The sequence below is a fragment of the Diceros bicornis genome, chromosome 13, assembly GCF_020826845.1.
Source record: "Diceros bicornis minor isolate mBicDic1 chromosome 13, mDicBic1.mat.cur, whole genome shotgun sequence".
Classification (NCBI taxonomy): domain Eukaryota; kingdom Metazoa; phylum Chordata; class Mammalia; order Perissodactyla; family Rhinocerotidae; genus Diceros; species Diceros bicornis.
Genome location: NC_080752.1, coordinates 53,538,638 through 53,562,542, shown reverse-complemented (window position 1 = coordinate 53,562,542; position 23,905 = coordinate 53,538,638). Strand labels below are relative to the sequence as shown.

General features: G+C 40.6%; 2 protein-coding genes across 3 annotated transcripts in view; one reads left to right on the top strand and one right to left on the bottom strand.

Moving 5' to 3' along the window:
- LOC131413192 (polyadenylate-binding protein 4-like) overlaps window positions 1–23,905 on the bottom strand; it is a 264,794-nt gene that overhangs the window by 113,398 nt on the left and 127,491 nt on the right. The window lies entirely within an intron of this gene.
- The window catches only part of TRIT1 (tRNA isopentenyltransferase 1), a 42,935-nt gene continuing 20,354 nt past the window's right edge, over window positions 1,325–23,905 (top strand). For both annotated transcript variants that reach the window (XM_058553779.1, XM_058553781.1), the window contains exon 1: window positions 1,325–1,516. In XM_058553779.1, coding sequence (XP_058409762.1) covers window positions 1,343–1,516 — 174 coding nt within the window. In that variant the 5' untranslated portion in view covers window positions 1,325–1,342. The remainder of the gene's footprint in view (window positions 1,517–23,905) is intronic.

Below are 23,905 nucleotides of genomic sequence, written 5' to 3'. Positions count from 1 at the left end.
AAGGTTTAAGCTGGATCTGCAAGAGTGGCCGTTATGCCAACGATGATCTAAGTGACTGAGAAATGTATTGGCAGTTATTCCAAGCAGGCCTATCATATGCCTTAAACTTCCAGCGGTGATTCCTCTGGCCCAAGGGGTCCTAGCGATATGACCTGAGAGCTAGGCAGAGCTAAGTAACGTCAGGGAAAAAGTAATTAGAACTCTTAAATTGGCTAACAAGGGGTTAGTAGAATAGGTAGTAGGCTCTTTTACACATTACTGAAAATTTCTCTGCCCTTAGGCTGCTGCTCTTACCTCTTTAGAGAGGCAGATGGGGTGTTACTATTATAATAATACAAAATGTTCAACAAATGGTGGTTGTTATGTGCCAGGGCATTGTAGCAGGCACTTTTCAGACATTCCTTCATTTTCTCCTTATGGCAATACTGAGAGATATTTAATGATAAGAAAACTAAGGCTAATTGTGTGAGGTCATGCAGCTGACAAGTGGCAGGGCTGGGATTTGAACCCAGGTCCATCTGATTCCAAAGCCTGTTCTTAAAGGTTGCGAGTCTCTTTGAATTTTGATCCTCTCTGGTCCTAATTTTCCCTGACCCCACTTTAATTTGAGGGTTGCTACTACTTTATCTTTTCTGCCTTCGTTATTTTTCCTCTTCCTATTTTGTGGGGTGTTGACTTGCTTGTTTTTCTCTGTTCTCATCCCATCCCTTGCAACCTTTTGCCACAGAGACGGGAAATTTGTCCTGCCTTCTGAGTGTGTCTGAGTTTGAATTGTGGAATGAAAACATTAGAGCAGCCACCCTTGCCTGACAACTGGGCAAATGTGATCCAGGAGAAAGCCACACCTCTGAGCTCACTGGCTCCAGGACCGGTTAGGCAAGCCATTCTCCTCTCCACTTAACAATTATTGAGTGTCTATTCGGTACCAGGTACTGTGCTAGGCACTAGAGATACATCAATGACCTAGGCAGAATTTGTCCCTTGCCTTTATGGGACTAACAGCCTGGACTGAAAGTCAGACAATAGACAATAGGTCAATATATAATTTTATATTATAATTAGTGCTATGAAGAAAAAGAATTGGGTACCATGAAAGAAAGAATAATAGGGATAGATCTATTTTAGATAGGACTGCCATCCTCCACTTAAGAGAGGAGGTAGTTGAGGTTCTGACATCAGCAAGTTGACGGCAGTCTAGTCGGGTGCCTTTCAAGTTTGGGGGCTTTGGCCCCGCCGCTCGCTCCTCCCTTCTCAACTTTCCTAAGGAGCCCGAGGTCCGCGCAGGCGTACTGACGGTTGCCATGGAGACAGTTGCTCCCGCGCAAGCGCAGATGTCTTCAACATGGCGGCGGTGGCGGCCGCACGAGTGTTGTCTGTGGGCCCTGGGCTCCGAGGCCTGCAACAGACACTGCCTCTTGTAGTGATTCTCGGGGCCACGGGCACCGGTAAATCCACGCTGGCTTTGCAGCTGGGCCAGCGGCTCGGTGGCGAGATCGTCAGCGCTGACTCCATGCAGGTATGACCGTGCGGCTGGTCCCCGGGTTGTGAAGTCCGGAGGCCGCGTGCGGGCCTTTGGCCGAGTGGATACTCTGTCGCAGGGTGGTAGTGGCTGAACCCCGAGGCTTGTGGGGCGGAGAGGGTAGGTGAAAGGAACCCATAATTACTAGGCGCCCACCATATGCCAGACACAGTGCCAGATGTTTCACTTTATCATCTCATTTACTTCTCCCCGCGTTGCTGTTAGGTAGATATTATTATTATCTCCACTTACGGATAAGGGAATTCACCTGGGGAGGTGAAAAGACCTTTCTCCGTGTCACATAGCGAATAAGTGGAAGAGATGGTATTAGAACCTACAAGGTTGACATATAGGCGTCCAAAAAATCCTTTTAAATGAAAACTATTCCAGAGCTTTTGCTATTTAGAATGACCCAGCGACACCAGGATAAATCATTTATCGTCTATGAGTGTCTGCTGAGGGAATGGAACAGGGTGGATAGTCAGGAGACTTGAATTCTAGTCCTGAATATGCCATCGGCCACGTGACCCTAACAATGTCGTTTTTTGGACTTTGCTTTATATATCTGTAAAGTGGAGAAAATGCCACCTATCTCACAGGGCTGTGGTGCTTAATGATTGAAATAATGAGTGTTAGAATGAAGAGCAGGGTGATCTGTCCTGAAGAAGGCACTTGGTAAATGCTTCTTGAAGCTGAGATTTTTACCTTACTGGCTGATGGGAGTCAAGGAGGCTTTGTCCTCTTCCTTGAGCAGGAGGGAGGCCCAGGAGGGTAGCACCTGGGAGTATTTGTGCTTGGATTGAGAGTGGGTGACGTTTGGGGTAAATCTCTGATAGAGGAATTACAAGTGCTATTTGTTGAAGAGAATTTACAGTTCTGAGTTTTCACAGAGTAGATGAGATGCTTGACATGAAATGCCTGGTGCTGAACTTAGCACCTGATGAGTACTCAGCAAGGAAGGGCAGTCTTTATCCCCACCGCACCCGCATAAACCTCCAGGCATGGTTTTTACCCTCATTAGTTCAATTAGGGTGATAGGATCGTCAACACATATGAAATGAGTAGCATAATTCAACAAATATTTGTTCGCAACCTACTTTGTGCCAGCTTCGAGAGACAGACTTTAGCTCAAATCCTGGCCCTGTCTTTTCTAAGATATATGACTTCAGCCTAACCTCTTTGTGCGTTTGTTTTTTCTTCTGGAAAATAGAAAGAACAATATCAATAACACAACATTATTGTGATGATTAAATGAGATAAAGTATGTAAAGCACTTAATATGATATATGGCACATAGTAAGTACTGAAAATATAGTAGGTGCTCTTTTCTGCAAGGCCCTTTTGGAGAGACAAAACCATAATCCCTGTCCTCAAGGAGTTTTAGTCCTGCTAAACATGAAACAAAGCAGAGTTAATAAGTGTTGGAACTGCGATATTAATGATGCTTTGCAAGGTGGATGCAGTGGGGAGGAGAGAGACTACAAGTGTTAGATTTTTTTGTGTGTGTGAGGAAGATTGGCCTTGAGCTAACATCTATTGCCAATCTTCCTCCCTTTTTCTTCCCAAAGCCCCAGTGGATAGTTGTTTGTCATAGGTGTACATCTTTCTAGTTGCTCTATGTGGAACGCCGCCCCAGCATGGCTTGACGAGCGGTATGTAAGTCCGTGCCCAGGATCTGAACCAGTGAACCCCGGGCCGCCGAAGCAGAGCGCACCACCGGGCCGGCCTCATGCAAGTGTTAGATTTTATGATAAACCATAGGATTTCTGAGAAGGGAGAAATCAGTGAAGGCTGGTATAGTCGTGGACAGCTCTGTGGAAAGGGACTTGCAAGATAGGTGAGGTTTGGATAGAGGATAAAGAAGAAAAGGCATTATATCAAAGGAAGGAATGTGGATAAAGATTTAGAAGGTGAAATGGGCATAGTGTGCATGTAGGACAGTGAAAGGAGACTATTCAGTAGGTATTGTAGATATTGTGGAATGGGGGATGAGTAACATGTTGAAGGCAGTGTGTAAGAAGCATTCATTTGTGAGCAATATACATGATGAATTGGATTTGGGGGTGGGAGGGGCATGCAAAAAAAATCCAAGTGTGATGTAATAATGGATCTTTGGTCTGATACTTCAGAGACTTGAGTAATTTGGGCTTCAGTAAGATGGAGTTACACTGATGATATCTACGGTCCATTCCAGTCTTAATGTTTTATAATTTCTATAATTCTGGGCTGATGTGTTAGTGGGAATGGAGGGGAAGAGAAAGGTGTAGCATTTTGAAGGTAGTATCATGTTACAGTATAAGTTGGTCACTGATTGGAGAAAGAAGAGAATAATGCACACAATGTGATTCAGGATTCAGGTTTGTGTGTCTGGGAGAGTATGGTGAGTCTGGAAGTCAGGAAGATCTGGCAGGGCACAGTGGGAGTGGCAACAGGACACACAAGGGGAAAGTCTAGTGGGTGTGTGGAGAATGCAGCAGGTATGATCCCACTTTAGGACTTTTGCACTTGCTCCCTCTGCCTGGTGGAACCTCTTCCTCTACATACCCATGTGGCTCACTTCCTCTCTTTGTTCAGGTCTTTGCTCACATGTCACCTTTGTGAGGCCTTCTCTGGCCATCCTATTTAAAATAACACACCATTGCTCCCTGTTTCCCCCACTTCCCCATATACCACACATGGCTCTTGTCAGGAAGGTGTTCTCAATAAATCATCTTAATTTTACATCTATTTTTAAGTAAGTTAGTGGGTTCTGGCAATGAGGATTGGATATAGCTCTGTAATTGCCCTTATCCGTTTCTCAGAAATGTTTCTTTACTCATAGTTGTGTACCATAAGGTTGAAGTTGCTAGAGGTCTTGCTGGCTGTAAAATAGGCCACGTCAGTGGGACACTTTGTGTGTCGTATAGTACTGATGATATGGTAGATCCTTAATATTTGATGAAATATTTGTTGACCTGTCTTATTAAAATGGCACATCTTGATCCATTTAGATTCTTTCTGTGGTTGTAAGTAACTAGAATATGAGAATTAAATTTCTTTCATCCCGGGGATGACATGAGGATTAGTTAATGTGTGAAAAACACTTTGAAGATTATTGAACTTTCTGAACTGGCTATAGGTTGTGTTTAATTTTGGTTATACTTTGGGTGGTTGTAACATTTCCTCTCGGTCCCCATTCAAAAACTTTGACCTTTGGTTTTACTTTTCAGTCTAAATAATGGAATAAAGTATCTCTGCCCCATTCACCATGGGTATATACAATTTTTCTTTTCTACCTTTGCTCACCGTGCACCTGTTAGGGGAGTGCTACTCTGCGTGTTTTTTAGCCCGTGGAAGGAGATGATGCTTTTCAGTGACTTGAGGTTGACTCAGAAAATTTTTGGTGTGTGAAAAAAATGACATTCTTTAATATATATATATATTTTGTGTGTGTGTGTGAGGAAGATCAGCCCTGAGCTAACATCCATGCCAATCCTCCTCTTTTTTTTTGCTGAGGAAGACTGGCCCTGGGCTAACATCTGTGCTCATCTTCCTCCACTTTATATGGGACGCCGCCACAGCATGGCCTGACAAGCGGTGCATCAGTGCGCGCCCGGAATCCGAATCCGGACCACCAGCAGGGGAGCGCGCACACTTAACTGCTACGCCACGGGGCTGGCCCCAAAAATGACATTCTTAATGTTGGATCACCAGCTCCTTGAAAGAACATTTTCAATCTCGAATAAATTCACAGACAGAATAATAACTTAAATTTGTATAGTATTATTTATAAAATGCATACATATAATTTTTTATTCTCACAATAGCCTTGTAAGGAAGATATTATTATCATTTTACAGTTAAGGAAACAGGCCCAACGTCTTACAGTAAGTAGCAGACCTGGAGTTGGGTACAGGTCTCTACTTTCTGTGCCTAGTGCCTTATCTACTACTCAAAGCCATCATCCCTTTCAGATGGGGCAGGAGCTGTGGAATTCAGTCATTAGAGAGTATTTCTTAACTTGTATGCTGCTCATCCTTCACAGGAGTGTGCTTTTTTTTTTTTTTGGTGAGGAAGATCAGACTTGAGCTAACATCTGATGCCAATCCTCCTCTTTTTTTGCTGAGGAAGACTGGCCCTGAGCTAACATCCATGCCCATCTTCCTCTACTTTATATGGCACGCCGCCACAGCACGGCTTGATAAGCGGTGCGTCAGTTCATGCCTAGGATCCGACCCTGCGAACACTGGGCCACCAAAGTGGAGCACACGCACTTAACTGCTGCGCCACCGGGCCCGCCCCAGGAGCGTGCTGTTTTGATCAGGATATAAGGTGTATTTTAGGATTCATATTGTGAATCTTAGTGTGAATTCATAATGATGTCTGTCTAGTGGAGTGTTGAGCTGAGTGGTGGCCACATGATGCATTGCTGGGGGCATAAAACTTGCTGCAGCTAAGAGATATAATTTAATGTCAATAATTTAATTATACTGAAGACAGAGAATGTTTACTGGAACAAAGGGGAAACCTGGCCTTGTGGAGAGCCTAGGCAGAGCAGTAAAATTCCTTGTTGTAACAGCCACAGACCAAAGGGTGACCAAATGGAAAGTGTGATAATTAGAAAGTTTTTTTTCAAGTTTCTGAGTTGATCTTTTTAAAAACCAATATTTGTATTTTAATAATCCCTTTTGGAATGCTGTCCACAATTTTGTATTTCAGAAGTGTACCAGTAACTCAAAAAGGATTGTAAAACACTGCCTTGAGTCTTAAATTGTCTTACACCTCATACTTTTGTTATTCCTTTGTCCTACCTTAACTGTAGGATCATCCCAAGGCAACCCCTAGTGAGGCAGTTCCCATCCAGGAAAAGTGCTTGTTTTTGTAAACATTGAATAAGTAAGTGCTTTATGTATTGAGGTAGCTTCTTTGAGGTAAAATAGTATATCTGGGGTGATAATATTGTCATGGAGCCTGATAGATAATGACTTGCTTGGTAGTCCGTAGTCCGGTAGTTGGTAGTCTAGTCGTGTAGCAGCTGAAGGTCCTGCCTGGCCTCTTGCTTCCCATTCTTATGTGATTTGTTGAGTGGGAAGTCAGAACTACTCGCTGAGGGATTACTTGCTTAGGGACTCCTGCTGGGCTCTACTGTGGATTTCTGCATGGCAGCTCTGACAGAAGTGAAAAACAACACTTGTACTTAGTTTTCTGAGTTTTCCAAACCCCAGTTTCACAAATTATAGAAACAAATATTCTCAGTCAGCAGTAAGAGTCTGAATTCAAGGAGGGACAGGTAATACAATCCCTGTTTTCCAGGATGGGAAAACTGAGGTACAGAAAGATTAAAGAGCAGAGTAGAGATCACACTGTGAGACACTTGCACACCTGGGAATTGGATCTGGGTCTTCTAACTCATGTGTAGTGTCTGATATATTGCAGGAAGATGATACTGAAGGTCTTCTTTTCAGTCTGTCTTTTTCTTGGCATGTAAATTCAAGGTACAATGCATCGCCTTCAGTGACTGGATGAAACATTGTACTGAGAAACTTGAAGGTACTTGCCAAAAGATGTACAGTGACTGCCTGGAAATACAGACTACCAACTATATGCCAAGAGAAAATAAACAAAGTGTTCTATTTGGGTTTATAGAGAGGAAGTATCTAAATGCCTTAGTCTTCAAGGCCTGTGGAGAAGCAGTAGTCGTACATAGGAGCACAGTTCCCTTTGTATTTGTCTAAAGCTACAAGAGGAGAAGCAAATGATTTTTGGCAGTCTGATTAGTAAGCAGGCTATGTGTCATTTAATAGATGTGGAGTTCTGCATTCTTTTTGTCTGCTTTGGGCCGTAATTTAGGAGCCAGGTTTTTTTTTTAACCAAAGGACTGTGGTCTGATAGTGCCCAAGGGAGATCTGGGATGTGTTGGGGAGGGATATAAAAGAAGAGATGGGATAGTGGATCACAGTGGCTTCCTAGGACATGAAATAAAAGTCACGAAAACCTGTTAACCAGGGGAGATGGGGCTATGCAGAGGCTATTTGCCACAACTGGCAGAGGCAATCTTTTAAAAGGACTGAGCCTGACAAGAGGCTAAGAAGGACATCGCAAAATTTTGGACTCATCTAAGAAATATTTATGAATTTCTAGGTCCTTTGGTTCACCTCTGTTGTGAGTGAATTTAGTTTTGGCTACAATATTAAGCTTGAATGGATTGTACGTATATATTTACTTTTTTTTGTAACTGTGGGAAGAACTTCAGAGTCAAACCTCCTGTGTTACAGAGAATGTAAGCATGTATAGAAGGAAAGAGAAGTGACTACTGACCGAATGGGAAACCGTAGGAGAGCACAAATGGGTCTTGCAGATTCAGATTTGTGAGGAGGAGGTGTTGCCCTGATGCTTCTTGCCTGGAGCAGGATGTTGAAACAGCTCCACTTCAAAAAGGAATATAGGGCCGGCCCCGTGGCTTGGCAGTTAAGTGCGCGCGCTCCGCTGCTGGCGGCCCAGGTTCAGATCCCGGGTGCGCACCGACGCGCCGCTTCTCCGGCCGTGCTGAGGCCGCGTCCCACATACAGCAACTAGAAGGAAGTGCAGCTATGACATACAACTTTCTACTGGGGCTTTGGGGGAAAAAATAAAAAAAAAAAAAAAAAAAAAAGGAATATATATTTAAGGGGTAAAAGTTATTTGGGGTGTATAGGAATTCACGTGTGTGCTCTGTATGTACTCTAGTATGGCTTAACCAAATTGATTTTGGTTTCTTGTGTAGTTTGTTGAATTCTTTAGATTAACTTGAATCAGACCAGGATCCTGTTTGCCTCTTTGCTTACCTTCGGGGCCTTTCTTCTGAGCTGGAGCCTCATCACTGCTCCTTCTTTATTGTTTGTGGCAGCCAGAGTTCAAGCTCTTACCACTGTACCATGAATAATAATAATAAATAATAAAACTGAAAATAATAATAATAATAATATATATATGCCAGGCACTGTTCTAAAAGTTTGACTTATATTATCTCATTTAATATCCTCACCACAACCTTATGAGGTAGGAACTATTATCTCACCCCTACCAAAAATTACTTTCTTGAACCCTCATCTCCATGCTATTCGATGTTTTTTCCTCCACCTCCTCCTATTTATTTATCCCTTCATCTCCATCCCATTCTTTTCCTGTGTACCATTGTACGCATTTTATCAGGCAGAGAAGTAAGAAGAATATTCCTGAGAAAAGAAGAGCATGAGCGGGGCCGGCCTGGTGCCACAAGCAGTTAAGTGCGCACGCTCCACTGCGGGGGCCAGGGGTTCGCGGGTTCAGCTCCTGGGCACGCACTGACGCACTGCTTGGCAAGCCATTTCTGTGGTGGCGTCCCATGTGGAGTGGAGGAAGATGGGCGTGGATGTTAGCCCAGGGCCAGTCTTCCTCAGCAAAAAAAGGAGGATTGGTAGATGTTAGCTCAGGACCGATCTTCCTCACAAAAAAAAAAAAAAGAAGAGCACGAGCGAAGTAAAGGAAGAGTAATAGTGCATGTGTGTTTTCAAGGAACGACCAGCAACTATCTGGCATAGAGGATACTTGGGGGCAGTAGTAAGAGGTGAAACTAAAAATATAGACCCTGGCAACAAATTGCAGAAGCCCGTGAAATGCATGCCATGAAGTTTGGGGTTTTAAACAGGGAAGTGATAGTAAATCTGTTTCGTAAGGTAGCTCTGATGGCTGGGTGGAGAGTGGGTTAGACAGGGATAAACAATTGAAGATTCTGTTACATTAGCCTGGGTGAGGGGCTGAAGTTGGACTATGGCTGGGAGAAGAGGTAACCATTTTGACATTTTGGAGACAGAACTAGTAGGATTTTGGTTATTGAATTGGAAGCATTGTGAGAAAAAATGGAGAACAAAGTCTTTTGTGTTTGGGAAAAGGGAGACATGCTTTTGAAAAAAATCCAAATAACATGGAAAAGTACAAAGGAAATATCACCATAGATTTAGCAACCAGAGAACATTTTAGCATTTTGGTACACATCCTTCCAGACATTTGTCTATGTATTTATGCACGTGTGTATATGTGTTTTTTTCCAATTTTTTTTTAAATTGTAAAAATACACATAACATAAAATTTACCATCTTAACTATTTTTAAGTGTGTAGTTCAGTGGTATTAAATACATTCATAATATTGTGTAACCATCATCACCATCCATCTCCGTAACTCTTTTCGTCTTGTAAAACTGAAGCTCTGTACTCATTAAACAATAACTCCCCATTCCTCCTTCCTCCCAGCCCTTGGCAACCACCATTCTACTTCGCGTGTCTATGATTTTGACCACTCTTTTTTTTTTTTTTTTGTGAGGAAGATCAGCCCTGTGCTAACATCTGCCAATCCTCCTCTTTTTGCTGAGGAAGACTGGCCCTGGGCTAACATCCATGCCCATCTTCCTTCACTTTATGTGGGACGCCGCCACAGCATGGCTTGCCAAGCGGTGTGTCGGTGAGCGCCCAGGATCCAAACCTGCGAACCGTGGGCTGCCGCAGTGGAGCGTGCACACTTAACTGCTTGCGCCACCTGGCTGGCCCCATGATTTTGACCACTCTTAAGTACCTCATATAAATGGAATCGTACAGTATTTGTCTTTTTTCTGACTGGCTTATTTCACTCAACATAACGTCCTCAAGGTTCATCCATGTTTACAGTCATGTGCTGCTTAATGACATTTTGGTCAACGATGGACAGCATATAGGATGGTGGTCCCATAAGATTAGTACCATATAGCCTAGGTGTGTAGTAGGCTATACAATCTAGGTTTGTGTAAGTACACTCCGTGATGTTCGTACTATGACAAAATCGCCTAACGATGCATTTCTCAGAACATAATCCCCATTGTTAAGTGACACATGACTGTATATATTTTTACATAAATTGACTTATACATTTCATGCTATTCTGTATCCTGCTTTTTTTTTTCTATTAACAGTGTGTTATGGGGCCGGCCACGTGGCTTAGCGGTTAAGTGCGCGTGCTCCGCTGCTGGCGGCCGGGGTTCGGATCACGGGCGCGCACGGACACACTGCTTCTCCGGCCATGCCGAGGCCGCGTCCCATGTACAGCAACTAGAAGGATGTGCAGCTATGACATACAACTATCTACTGGGGCTTTGGGGGAAAAAAATAAATAAAACTATAAAAAACAACCAAACAAACGATGTGTTGTGGATATCTTTACGTGTTAATGTATGTAACTCTACATCAGTGGTCTCAATCTGGGGTAATTTTTACCCCCAGGGGACATTTGGCAATCTCTGGAGACATTTCTGGTTGTAACAGCTGGGGAGGTGGGTTCCTGGCATCTGGTGGGTAGAGGCCAGGAATGCTGCTGAACATCCTACTATGCATAAAACAGCCCCTCACAACAAAGAGTTATCTAGTTCAAAATATCATTATATTGTACTGAGGTCAAGAAATTCTGTTCTACATTATTGTTGTTGTTTTTTGAATTTTGAAGTAATTGTAGGTTTACGCAAAAGTTTCAAAGATACTACATCCAGAGAGTTCTTGTAGGGGCCAGCCCAGTGGCGCAGCAGTTAAGTGCGGACGCTCTGCTCTGGTGGCCTGAGGGTTTGCAGGTTCGGATCCCGGGCGTGCACCCACGCACCACTTGTCAAGCCATGCTGTGGCGGCGTCCCATAAAAAAAAAAAAAAAAGAGTTCTTGTATACCTTTCACCCAGCTTCTACTAAAATTAACATCTTACATCATCATGGTACATTTATCAAAACTAAGAAATTGACATAGGTATAAAATACTGTTAACTAAACTGTAAACTTTATTTGAATTTCACCAGTTTTTCTTTTTTTTTTATAATTTTTATTTTTATTTATTTTTTCCCCCAAAGCTCCAGTAGATAGTTGTATGTCATAGCTGCACAGCCTTTTAATTGCTGTATGTGGGACGCGGCTCAGCATGGCCGGAGAAGTGGTGCGTTGGTGCACCCCTGGGATCCGAACCCGGGACGCCAGCAGCGGAGCGCGTGCACTTAACTGCTAAGCCATGGGGCCGGCCCACACCAGTTTTTCTATTAATGTCCTTTTTCTGTTTCAGGATCCAGTCTAGGATACTATATAACATTTAGTCATTGTGTCTCCTTAGTCTCCTCCAATCTGTGACAATTTCTGAGTCTTTGTTTTTCATGACTTGAATACTTTTGAAGGTTACTGGTCAGCTATTTTGTAGAATGTCTCTTAATTTGGGTTTGTCTGATGGTTTCTTTCTTTCTTTTTTTTTTTTGGTGAGGAAGATTAGCCCTGAGCTAACATCTGTTGCCAATTTTCTCCTTTTTGCTGAGGAAGATTGGCCCTGAGCTAACATCTGTGCTGATCTTCCTCTGTTTTATACGTGGGACACCTGCCACAGCATGGCTTGATGAGTGGTGCATAGGTCTGCGCCTGGGATCCGAACCTGCGAACTTGGGCCACTGAAGTGGAGTGCGTGAACTTAACCACTACGCCACCAGGCCGGCCCCTTTCTGATGGTTTCTCATGCTTAAACTGGCATTAGGGATTTGAGAAAAGCATACTATAGAGGTGAAGTACCCTTCTCCTTGCATCATATTAGAGTATGGTATCAGCATGACTTATTTCTGGGTGATGTTAACCTTAATCATTTGGTTTAGGTTAGGTCTGCCAGATTCCTCCACTGTAAAGTCAAAATTTTTTCCTTTCTATACTCTATTTGTTAGAAATGAGTTGCTAAGTCCAGCCCACATTGAAGGGGAGGGGATTTAAGCTCCACCTCCTGGAGGGAAGAATATCAAAGAATTTGTTGACATATGTTAAAAGCACCGCAGTAAATAATAAATATTTTAGGGGAGAAACTGTGAGGTGATGCAGATGTCCTGTTTCTCCTTAAAGTTTCACCCACTAATTTTAGCATTTATCAGTGGATCTTTCCTGCTACAATTCCTGTGATGATTTCCTTCATTCCTTTTACTTTTTTAATTGAAATTCTTCTGCAAAGAATTGTCCTTTCTCCCCTATTTATTTACATCATTTACTTACATCAGTATGGATATTTATTTTATTCTTTAGGTTATAATCTGGTACTAAGTTATTTATTTTGTTGCTCAAATTATTCCAACTTTGGTTGTTGGGTGCTCTTTCACGTTGACTCTTGTGTCCCATGGCACGCCCTCATGTTTGTTTGTTTGTTTAGCACTTCCTTACTTTCTGGTGCTAGAAGATGCTCCCAGCGTATGTTGTCCTTCCTCAGCTCTAGAATCAGCCAATTTTCCAAGGAGCTCTGGTTCCTTTTATTGGTGAATGTATTTAGAAACCAAGATCTGGGCGTGTAGGTGTGCTTGTTGCTACTTGGATATCATTGCTTCTAGTCCCTTCAGTGGAAAGAGCTAGAAGCATATGTATGTGCACTAATGCATGTATACACAATGTCTATATTTATTTCTTTATCTATCTGTATATATATTAAAGTAAACATGAGTTTACACCAATATCTCTAACTCTACTTTGGCACCACAGGGTTCATTTTAGTCTTTTCCCCTTGCTTATTTTTGACTTCTTTCTCTGAGAGTAAGAAGTCTGGCTCTCATTAACTACAATATATTTACTTACCTGTGCAACCTGTAAAGTAGTTTCAGTAGTTACTTCTGAGAGAAATGAATTTACAATGGTAAATTTACAGTGGTAAATTCATTTCTCACAGAAATGAATAGTATAATGTTTGTGTACTGTTTTACAAAGTTACTTAGGCTGGTTCCTTTTTTCCCCTGCCCCCTTCAGTAAGGTTATGTCATACATTTGTAATACAGTTAGATTCATTCGGATAGAGTCTGCATTCTATCCTGGGTTCCCCAGACAGTCTGGTTATTTTTTTTTTTTTTTTTTTTTTTTTTTTTTTTTTTTGTGAGGAGATCAGCCCTGAGCTAACATCTGCCAATCCTCCTCTTTTTTTTTTTGCTGAGGAAGACGGCCCTGGGCTAACATCGGTGCCTATCTTCCTCCACTTTATATGGGACGCCGCCACAGCATGGCTTACCAAGCAGTACTTCGGTGCGCGCCCGGGATCCGAACCAGCGAACCCCGGGCCGCCGCAGCGGAGCGCGCGCACTTAACCGCTTGCGCCACCGGGCCGGCCCCTGGTTATTTTTTTTTTAATTTATGTACAGTAAAGTGCTTTCTTGATTGTGTGTAGTTCTATGAGTTTTGACAAATGCAGAAAGTCAGGAATCTACCATCACAATACCATATTGAACAGTTCCATCACTCTAAAAATTGCCTTGTGTGGCCTCTTTGTAGTCAACTCCTTCACCTGCCCCAGCTTTTGGCAACCATTGATCTATTTTCCATCCCTATAGTTTTGCCTTTTCCATAGTGTCATATACATGGAGCCAAACAGTATGCAGCCTTTGGAGTTGGACTTTTTTCACTTAACAAAATACATTTAAAATTCTTCTGTGTTGTGGCATGCATGAATCCATCACTCTTTATTCCATTGTGTGGGATGTACCATATTATGTCCATTCACCTACGAAAGGACATCTGGGTTTCCAGTTTTTAGCAATTATGAAGAAAGCTATTTATAAACATTCATGTACAGTATGGTTTATCTTTACAGAACTAGTTTAACTTTATAGGAAACTACTCAACTATTTTCCAAAATGGCTGTACCATTTTTGCATTCCTACCAGCAATGAATGAAAATTTCTGTTCCTCTGTATTCTCTCCAGCATGTACTGTATGTGTGTGTGTGTGTGTGTGTGTGTATGTATGTATATATATATATATATTTTTTTTTTTTTTTTTGTAATTTTAGCAGTTCTAATAGGGGTGTACTGGTATCTCATGGTGGTTAATTTACATTTCCCTAAAGCCCAATGATTTTTTTTTTTTTTTTTTTTTTTTTTTTTTGGTGAGGAAGATTAGCCCTGAGCTAACATCCGTTGCCAATCCTCCTCTTTTTTGCTGAGGAAGATTAGCCTGGGGCTAACATCCATGCCCATCTTCCTCTACTTTATATGTGGGACGCCTACCACAGCATGGCTTGATAAGCGGTGCGTAGGTCCGTGCCCGGGATCCGAACCTGCAAACCGTGGGCCACTGAAGCAGAGCACGTGAACTTAACCACTACACCACTGGGCCGGCCCCAAGGCCAGTGATGTTGAGCAACTTTTCATATGCTTATTTGCCATCCGTGTATCTTTGGTGAAGTGTCTGTCAGATCTTTTGAGGGGAGGTGTTTGTCTTATTGTTGAATTTTAAGAGTTCTTTATATATTCTGGGTATACATCTTTATCAGATATGTTATTTGCAAATATTTTATCCTAGTCTGTGGCTTATTTTTTCATTCTCTTCACAGTGTCATTCTTGAACAAAAGTTTTAAATTTTCATAAAGTCCAGTTTATCTATTTTTTTCTTTTATGGGTTGTGTCTTTGGTGTCATATCTTAAAAACTCATTGCCAAACCCAGAGTCATGCAGATTTTCTCCTGTTTTTTTTTTGTTTCTTTTTTTTTTTAATAATTTTATTTATTTATTTTTTCCCCCAAAGCCCCAGTAGATAGTTGTATGCCATAGCTGCACATCCTTCTAGTTGCTGTATGTGGGATGCAGCCTCAGCATGGCCGTAGAAGCGGCGCGTCGGTGCACGCCCGGGATCCGAACCCGAGCTGCCAGCAGCGGAGTGCGTACACTTAACTGCTAAGCCATGGGGCCGGCCCTCTCCTGTTTTTTTTTTAAAGAAGTTTTATTAAAAAAAATGTTTTATAGCTTTGCATTTTACATCTAGGTCTGTGATCTGTTTTGAGTGAATTTTTGTATAAGGGTGTGAGATATGTATGGCTGTCCAGTTGCACTGGCACTGTTTTTGAAAGACTGTCTTTCCCTATTGAATGGCCTTTGCACCTTTGTCAAAAACCAGTTGACTCTATTTGTGTGGGTCTGTTTCTGGAGTCTCCATTCTGTTCATTGATTTATGTGTCTATTCTTTTGCCAATATTGCATTGTCTTGATTACTATAGCTTTATAATAAGTCTTGGAATTGTATAGTGTAAGCTCTCCAACTTTCTACATTATTGTTTTTAATCCCTGTTTAGTATTCCATTTTATAGGTGTATCATAATTTACTGACCCAGGTTTCTACTGAAGGATGTTTAGAGGGTTCAGTTTTTTGCTATAATAAATGATGCTGAGGTGAACATCTTTGCACATACTTCTTTTTGCACTTGTGTGATTCTTTCTTCAGGGTAAATCCCTAGAATGGGAGTGCTAGATGAGAGGATGCACACATTACTTTTTTCTTTTTTTCCAATTTTCTAAGAGCTTTATTAAAGGATATACTTATTTTTCTTATTGAGGTGAAATTCATATAACGTTAACCATTTTAAAGTGAACAGTTCAGTGGCATTTAGTACATTCACAGTGTTGAATTACCACTATCTATATCTAGTTCCAAAACATTTCTGTCACCCCAAAAGAAAACCCTGTACCCACTAAGCAGTTACTCTTCATTTCCCTAATCAGTTATTCTCTATTTCCCTTTCCCCCCCACCCCTGGCAACCACCAGTCTGCCTTCTGTCTCTATAGATTTTACCTATTCTGGATATTTCATATAAACAGGATCATACAATATGTGACCTTTTATGTCTGGCTTCTTTCACTTACATTAGTTGTAGCGTGTATTTTTATGGTTCAGTATTCCATTGTAAGTATAGATCACTATTTGTCCATCTGTTGATGGACATTAGCACCTTTAGGCTGTTGTGAATAGTGCTGCTGTGAACATGTGTGTACATGTATTTGAGTACCTGTTTTCAATTATTCTGAGTATATACCTAGGAGTGGAATTCTGGGTTATATGGTAATTCTATGTTTAACTTTTATGGAATCACCAATCTGTTTTATACAGTAGCTACACCATTTTATATTCCCACCAGCAATGTATGAAGGTACCAATTTCTCCACATCTTCTCCAGCACTTATTTTCCATTTTTTATTATAGCCATCCTAGTGGGTGTGAAAGTGGTATATCATTATGGTTTTGCTTTCCATTTCCCTAATGACTAATGATGTTGGGCATCTTTTCATGTGTTTGTTGGCCATTTGTATATCTTCTTTGGAGAAATATCTATTCAGGTCCTTTGCTCATTTTTAAATTGGGCTGATTGTGTTTCTGTGGTTGAGTTATACACATTACATTTTGATGCATATTGCCAGACTGCTTTCAAGAAAGTTTGTACCAGTGGTATGTCTCTTTACCTCACTCTTGCAGTTCTGTGTTATTACCCATTTTTTTTCCTTGTTGTCAGTCTAGTAAACAAGAAATAGATTTCATTTTAATTTCATTTCTGAGGTTAATTGTCTTTTCAAGGGTGCATCGGCCATTGGTGTTTTTCTTTATTGAATTTCCTGTTCATACCTGTTGTGCCCACTTCTATATAATGGTTTTCATTTTTGTGTTTATTGATTTGTAAGAGCTTTTTGTGTATTGTGAGGTTTAACCCCTTGTACAGTCTCATGTGTTGGAAATATTTTTTCCATCGATCATTTGTCTTTAGACTTTTATGATTTTTTTTTTTTTGCCATATAAAGGTTTTTAAATTTGTATATTCTTGTACATTTTTTAGGAGTACAAGTTAGTTTTAACATTCTTTTTTTTTTGGTGAGGAAGATTTTACCTGAGCTAACATTTGCTGCCAATCTTTCCCTTTTTGCTTGAGGAAGATTGTCCCTGACCTAACAGCTGTGCCAGTCTTCCTCTATTTTGTTATGTGGGATGCCTCCACAGCATGGCTTGATGAGTGGTGTGCATGTCTGTGCCCAGGATCTGAACCCACGAACTTGGGCCACCGAAGTGGAGCACGTGAACTTAACCACTATGTCACCAGGCTGGCCCCCATTAGTATTGTTTTAAAAAGAGTTCATGTCTGAAGTTTATAATTCATTGAACTGTTGGAACTTACATATGTGAATAAAAAATGTCATTGATTCTTGAGTATAGATGAAGATATACCCTGGGCCTCCTTGCCTTCACTGTGCCTGTTGCTCTTCCCTTGGAGTCCCCTACACGTATGTGTAGGTAATTGCAGGTGAAATTTGGGATCTTGCATTGTCCAGGCTTGCTTAGTCTGGATACCTCTGGTTAGCTACCCAGTCAGTTTCCTTGCTCCCCCCTCCCTTTTTTTTTGTTTATATCTTGCTGCCTAGCACAATACTTCTAACAGTGGTTCTCGCCCCAGCTGCACATTGGAATCACCTGGAGAGCATTAAACAATGCTGGAGCGCTAATCCTTAGGCTTATAGTATTCAGCAAATATCTATTGATTAGAATTAGACAATTTGCCGAACTCTTCAGATGCCAGTATTGTCTCCTAATTTATAGTCAGTCTTTACTCTAAGGTCTTCATTTAGCCCGTTTAGCCTGGTAGGCAGTTTTATTTACTGGGAAAACTGGGTTTTAGAACCAGATTTGCCACTAACGCACTGTATATATAACCTTGGACAAGTTAGTGTCCCTCTCTGGGCTTCAGTTTCTTCTTTGGATACAGTATTAGGGAGGGGAAACTGAATTAGATCAGGGATTGGCAGACTTTTGTTAAGGTCCAGATAGTAAATATTTTAGGCTTTCTGGGGCATTCAGTGTCTGTCACAGTGTCTAAAGCTCCTTTCAGCTCTGGTATTTTGTGGTTCTCTTCTATCAGACCCTAGCCAGGGAACTCACCTCGAAGAGCCAAGGAAAATCTTGTTTAACTACCACCAATTAAATATAGATAATATCAAGCACTTATGTGAGTACTTACCATCTGCCTGGCACTATTCTAAACATTTTACATATATTAACTCTAACTCAGAAAACCCCGATGAGGAGTATACGTGCTATTATTATCCCCATTTTACAGATGAGGAAACTTGAGGCAAAGAAAAATTAGATACTTAAATAACCTGCCAAATGAAGGCTACCGCTGAGTAGTAGGGCCGGAATTTGAACGTAGACATTCTGGCTTCATTATACTCTACTCCCTCTCCCTAACTTAGACATACACCTCCAAATAATGAAGCACCTCAGCTATTCTACTCTATCATAGGTATGCTAAGATAAAATATCATTGAAATCCTCAGAAGTGGGCCAATCTTGAGGCTGTAAGGATGGCCACAGAATGGAACTTTATTATTAGTTTTATTTACTCAGATGAGCCCTTTTGTTTCTCTCTCAGTGTTATGGCCACATGACATTGTCTGTGTGTCTATTTCTAGCTTTCTATCACACCTACTCTTGAGAACTTTGAATGGATTCAGTGTATGGTAGCTGTCTTCTCCTCAGTTTCTGGAATTTAATTTCACCTTTATAGGAATTTATTACTTCAAGCAAGCAAACAGACCAGAGTCAAATGGGGCTAAAAATTCTGCTGGTAAGAGGCAGCAGCAACAGCTTGGGTTATAAGCAGAGCATCCAGGCTTTAGTCCTATCCACTACTAGCCAAGTATATGAGGCTGTTTGAGCCTCAGTATTCTCAAGTATAAAAATTTCAGGTGATTGGACTGGATGGATGATTTCTGGATTTCCTGATATCCCGTTAGGGTTTGCAGATGGACTTCTAAGCAGCCACTGCAAAGGCTCTGCATTGCAAAGTTTCTCATGTTTTGACTTAGAAGTATGTGCTAGTTTTGCATTCTCTGCCCTAATCTGTCTGTGTTTATTTAGATGTAAAAATGTTTCAGATTCTTTTTACAACTTAGTAAGATTGATGCTCCAGAAGAATGCGTCATATACATATTACATATGTACTTCTCAGTTTGAGAAACATGGCCTTTATATTATGACTCTAGTCCCTTTTCCTTTAAAGAGAGATAGCCATAGGAAGAAGAAAAGCCATGATCTGCACTATAAATTCCAAACCACTCCTCTCACCAGACTAACTGAACAGGTCGGGTAGAGGTTCTCCTGCTTTCTGAGCATCTTAATCTGTCTGATTTATTCAGCATGTCTACAGTTGAGTTTCTGCCAAGCAAAGCTAAAAGGAATACCTGTCTGCCATGATGTTCCTGCGGCTAATTCATTCTTTCTAACCTAGTGAAGTGTAAATTTCTAAAAAAAAAAAAAAAAAAATCATCCTTTTATTAAGAAAGAAAAGTTGGGCAAGAGACTGACTGTTTTTCCCTACTCTTCAACATCTTTTCAGTTGAATAATCAAATTCAAATTCCTTTAATCAAAAAGGGAAATCGACTTTCCTGTGAGTGCTAACGTCCTTTAGAAAATAATAATTTTTCCTTTTACCCTCCTATGCCAAAACTCTTTTTTTCTGAACCTTGGACTATTAGAATTAGAAAGGATGTTAGATGTGAGGAATTGGAGGTTCCAGGAGAGAAAGCTGACTTCCCAAAGTCACAAAGCTGATTTGTACAGAACAGAGATTAGCAACATAGTGGGAAAAGAACTCTGTGAAGTCAGAAGACATGGATTCAAAGTTTGTCTCTGTCACTAACTAGCTTTGTGACTTTGGGCAAGTTACCTAATGTGTCTAAGTTTCTATTTCCTCATTGGTAAAAAGAGGACAAGATAACTTCATAGGGTGTGAAATTCTTAGCATAGGATCTAGCACTCTGTACGTCAGGAATAGAGTGTTCACTGAGTATATTCCTTGTATTAGGCACTGTGCTAGGTACTGGGGCTAGAGATAAAATACACAACTTCTTCCTGCAGAACCTGTAGATGAGTGGGGGAAGTAGAAATAATTTAAAGTCATGTACAATAAGTTCTGTGATGGAGGTAAATGCAGGGTATTGTGGGAGCACAGAGGACAAGAGAGATGGGGAGGATTGGGGAGTGATCTCAAGGCAGGCTTTCATTAGGAGGTGATGCTAAAGAGATTGGGGCTGGATGAGATCAGATTTTCATTTTAGAAAGATCACTGACTGCAGTGTGGACATAAATTGGAGGGGTTGTACCCTAAAGTTAGGAAGATCAATGGGGAAGTTGATGGAATAGTCTGGTTGAGAAATCTTGAAGCCTTCAGTTGTGTAATGGCAGAGGGAAATGTGTTGGTGGTGAGCTTCAAGATAATTTTAGGAACTAGAATGGATTGAAGTTGAGACAGATTGGAAATGTGGGGAGAGAGAGGGACAGAGATCACTTCAAGGTTTTTGGTTTGATTATCTAAGTGGTTCACTCAAGTATGGCTGGGAAGTAAGGAGTTCAGTTTTGGACATACGAAGTTTCAGGTGCCTATTTGGGATGGTGATGATGATGATGATGATAGATAGCTAACATTCATTGACTGCTTTCTATAGGGCAGGCCCTATTCCATATGCTTCATATGCATTAATTATTTAATTCTCACAATAACCCTTCGAAGTTAGATTTAAGATTATCCTCACTTTATAAATAAGAAATCTGAGGCATGGAGAGGTTAAATAACTTGCCCAAGTTACATAGCTAGTAAGTGGTGGAGCCAGGACTTAAATCCATGCAACCTGGCTCCAGAGTCCTTACTGTTAATCACTTTGCTGTATTATACATCTGTCATTGGATAATGGGAATGTCTGCTAGGTACTTAAATAAACAAGTCTGGCATCATGAGAGAGAACTAGATTGCAGATGTGGATTTTGGGAGTTATCAGCGCAAAAATGGTTGTAGAAGCCATGTATGTCACCCAGAGCAAGTTTATAGTATAGAAATGGCAGGTAGAGGCCATAAAGACTGCCATTTCTCAGTATTGTTTCCATGACACATTGCTAATAGATCAGTGGCTGGCCTCAGTAAAGGAAACTGAGGTAGGGCCAGTGAGATAGGAAGAAAAGGTGGAGAGATTGGTGTCATTGAAGCCCCAAAGGAGAATGATTTATGGAGAAAGGTCAGTGGTATCAGATTGTTGCTTTTTGGGAATGTTGACATTTTTGGGCCGGATAATTCTTTGTTGTGGGTGCGAGGAGTTGTCCTGTGCATGGTGGGATGTTTAGCAGCATCCCTGGCTTCTACCACTAGATGCCAGTAGCACCCCCACCCCTCCAACTGTGACAGCCAAAAATATTTCCCAACATGGCCAAATGTCCCTTGGTGACAATTCACTTCAGGTTGACAACCATAGCTCTAGATTCTGCTGGTTTTCCTCTAGGTTTCTGTTGTAAATTTCCCTCACCTTCGTTAGCTCCTCTGGGCACTTCAGCTCTGCTGATTTGGAGAGGTCAGGTTATTTCAGCCTTGTGGCCTCTTCCCCAAATTTTTCCAGTCTAGAAATAAACCCTCAATAGAGGTAAGATAAAGAGACATTTTTCCCTATAGTACCCAGTTAAACACATAGAACATTAAATGTTTAGTGGTTATGGTATTTAAAGAAGATTGTAAAGTCAAACTTGAACATCTTTCTTATAAACGTTTAGTATCACTTATTTCCTTATGGTACAGTTATTTGTATCTATGTCTCTTGCTAGCCTGGACTCCTTGAGGACAGGGACCCTTTCTCAATCTTCTTTGCATGCCTAACATCTTGCAGAGTACCTGGCACATAATAGTAAATGTTTGCTTAGATAAGGCAGTTATGTTGATAATTGGCTGAGTAGATTAAACCTGCCATTTTTCAGAGTATTTCAGTTATCAGGCCTCACAAAGAGGCCAGAGTTTCCTTAGTATTGTCTAAATCTGATTTGTGCAGAGAGAAGCGTCTTATCCAGTCATTTCTATGTACACGGATCACAGGTGTCCTCTGGGAGACTAGGAAATGGAACAGAGTGACATGCTGCCTTTAAAAGATAACACAGATCCTTTTGGCTCTTTCTAGCACCCAGGGCTGACTGTTCTATAGATAGAGTCACACTGAAACTATAATTGAAGCTGGAAAATAGGTGAAATGTGAGGCAATCAGCTACAAACCTAACCTCGTCTGGTGGAACTGTTTTCTAGGCGTGTAATAAAATTTTAAGCCCGACTGTGGCACTTAAAATATGAATATCTTTATGGACCAAATGTGACATTTATAAAATTGATTGGTTTTTAGTTTGTTTAGATATTTATCTTTAGTGCAAATGTGTAAAATGTTCCTGTGTTTTTGCTTTTTGGCCGTGCAGTATGATTTTAATTGATAAATAATGTACACCATGAAGTGCATAATTCGTAACTGTATAGTTCAATAAATTATAAAAAAGTGAAAATGCCAGTGTAACCACAACTCAGTTCAAGAAATAGAACATTACCCTCTCAGTAATTTTGAAAATTATCATATGATCTAGCAATTCTACTTCTGAGTATATATTCAAAAGAATTGGAAAAATTCAACAGATTTTTGAAAATTTTATTTAATTGCTCATATTCATTAGTTTCTTATTGTACCTAAAATCTATCATCCAAGTCTTTTTAAAATTATTTTGGTAAAATATACATAACAATGGTAACAAAACAAATATTTACCGTTTTACCATTTCAGTGGTGTTATGCACATTCACATTGTTCTGCACCCATTATCACCCTCCATCTCTAGAACTTTTTTTCGTCTTCCCAAACTGAAATTCTGTACCCATTATACACTAACTCCCCATTCCTCTCTGCCCCAGCCCCTGGCAACCACCATTCTACTCTCTGTCCCTGAATTTGACTACTCTAGGTATGTCGTATAAGTGGAATTGTATAGTATTTGTCCTTTTGAGGCTGACTTATTTCACTGAACATAATATCTTCAGGGTTCATCTATGTTATAGCATATGTCAGAATTTCCTTCCTTTTAAAGACTGAATAATTCTCCATTGTATGTACATACTACGTTTTGTTTAGCCATTCATCCATGATGGACACTTGGGTTTCTTCCACCTTTTGGCTATTGTGAATAATGCTGCTATAAACATGGGTGTATAAATATCTGTTCGATTCCCTGCTTTCAGTTCTTTTGGGTATATACCCAGAAGTGGAATTGTTGGATCATATAGTAAGTCTGTTTTTTATTTTTTAAGGAAACGCCGTACTGTTTTCCATAGCTGCATCATTTTACGTTCCCACAGACAGTACAGAGGGGTTCCAGTTTCTCTACATCTTCACCAACATTTGTTATTTTCTCTTTTTTTATAATAGCCATTCTAATAAGTATGAAATACATCTAAATTTTTTTAAGGAAACTTTTTGTTATGGAAAATTTTCAGCATATAAAGAAATAGAGCAAATAGTAGTTGAACTCCCATATATCCATCACCTAGCTTCAATAGTTACGAACACTTGACCATTCTTGTTTCAATTATAGTAGTCTTTTGCTCCTCCTCCATTATTGGGACACAGACCCCAGTCATCATACACTTTCTTTCTTTTTCTATTATTAAAAACAGAAAATAAACGTAAAATTTTAATGTTTTTAATATGAATAATGTTAGTGCAAATTTTACTTGCATCGTTGCTCTGCCTTTGATTCAGTGATCATAACTCTTTGTCATTATT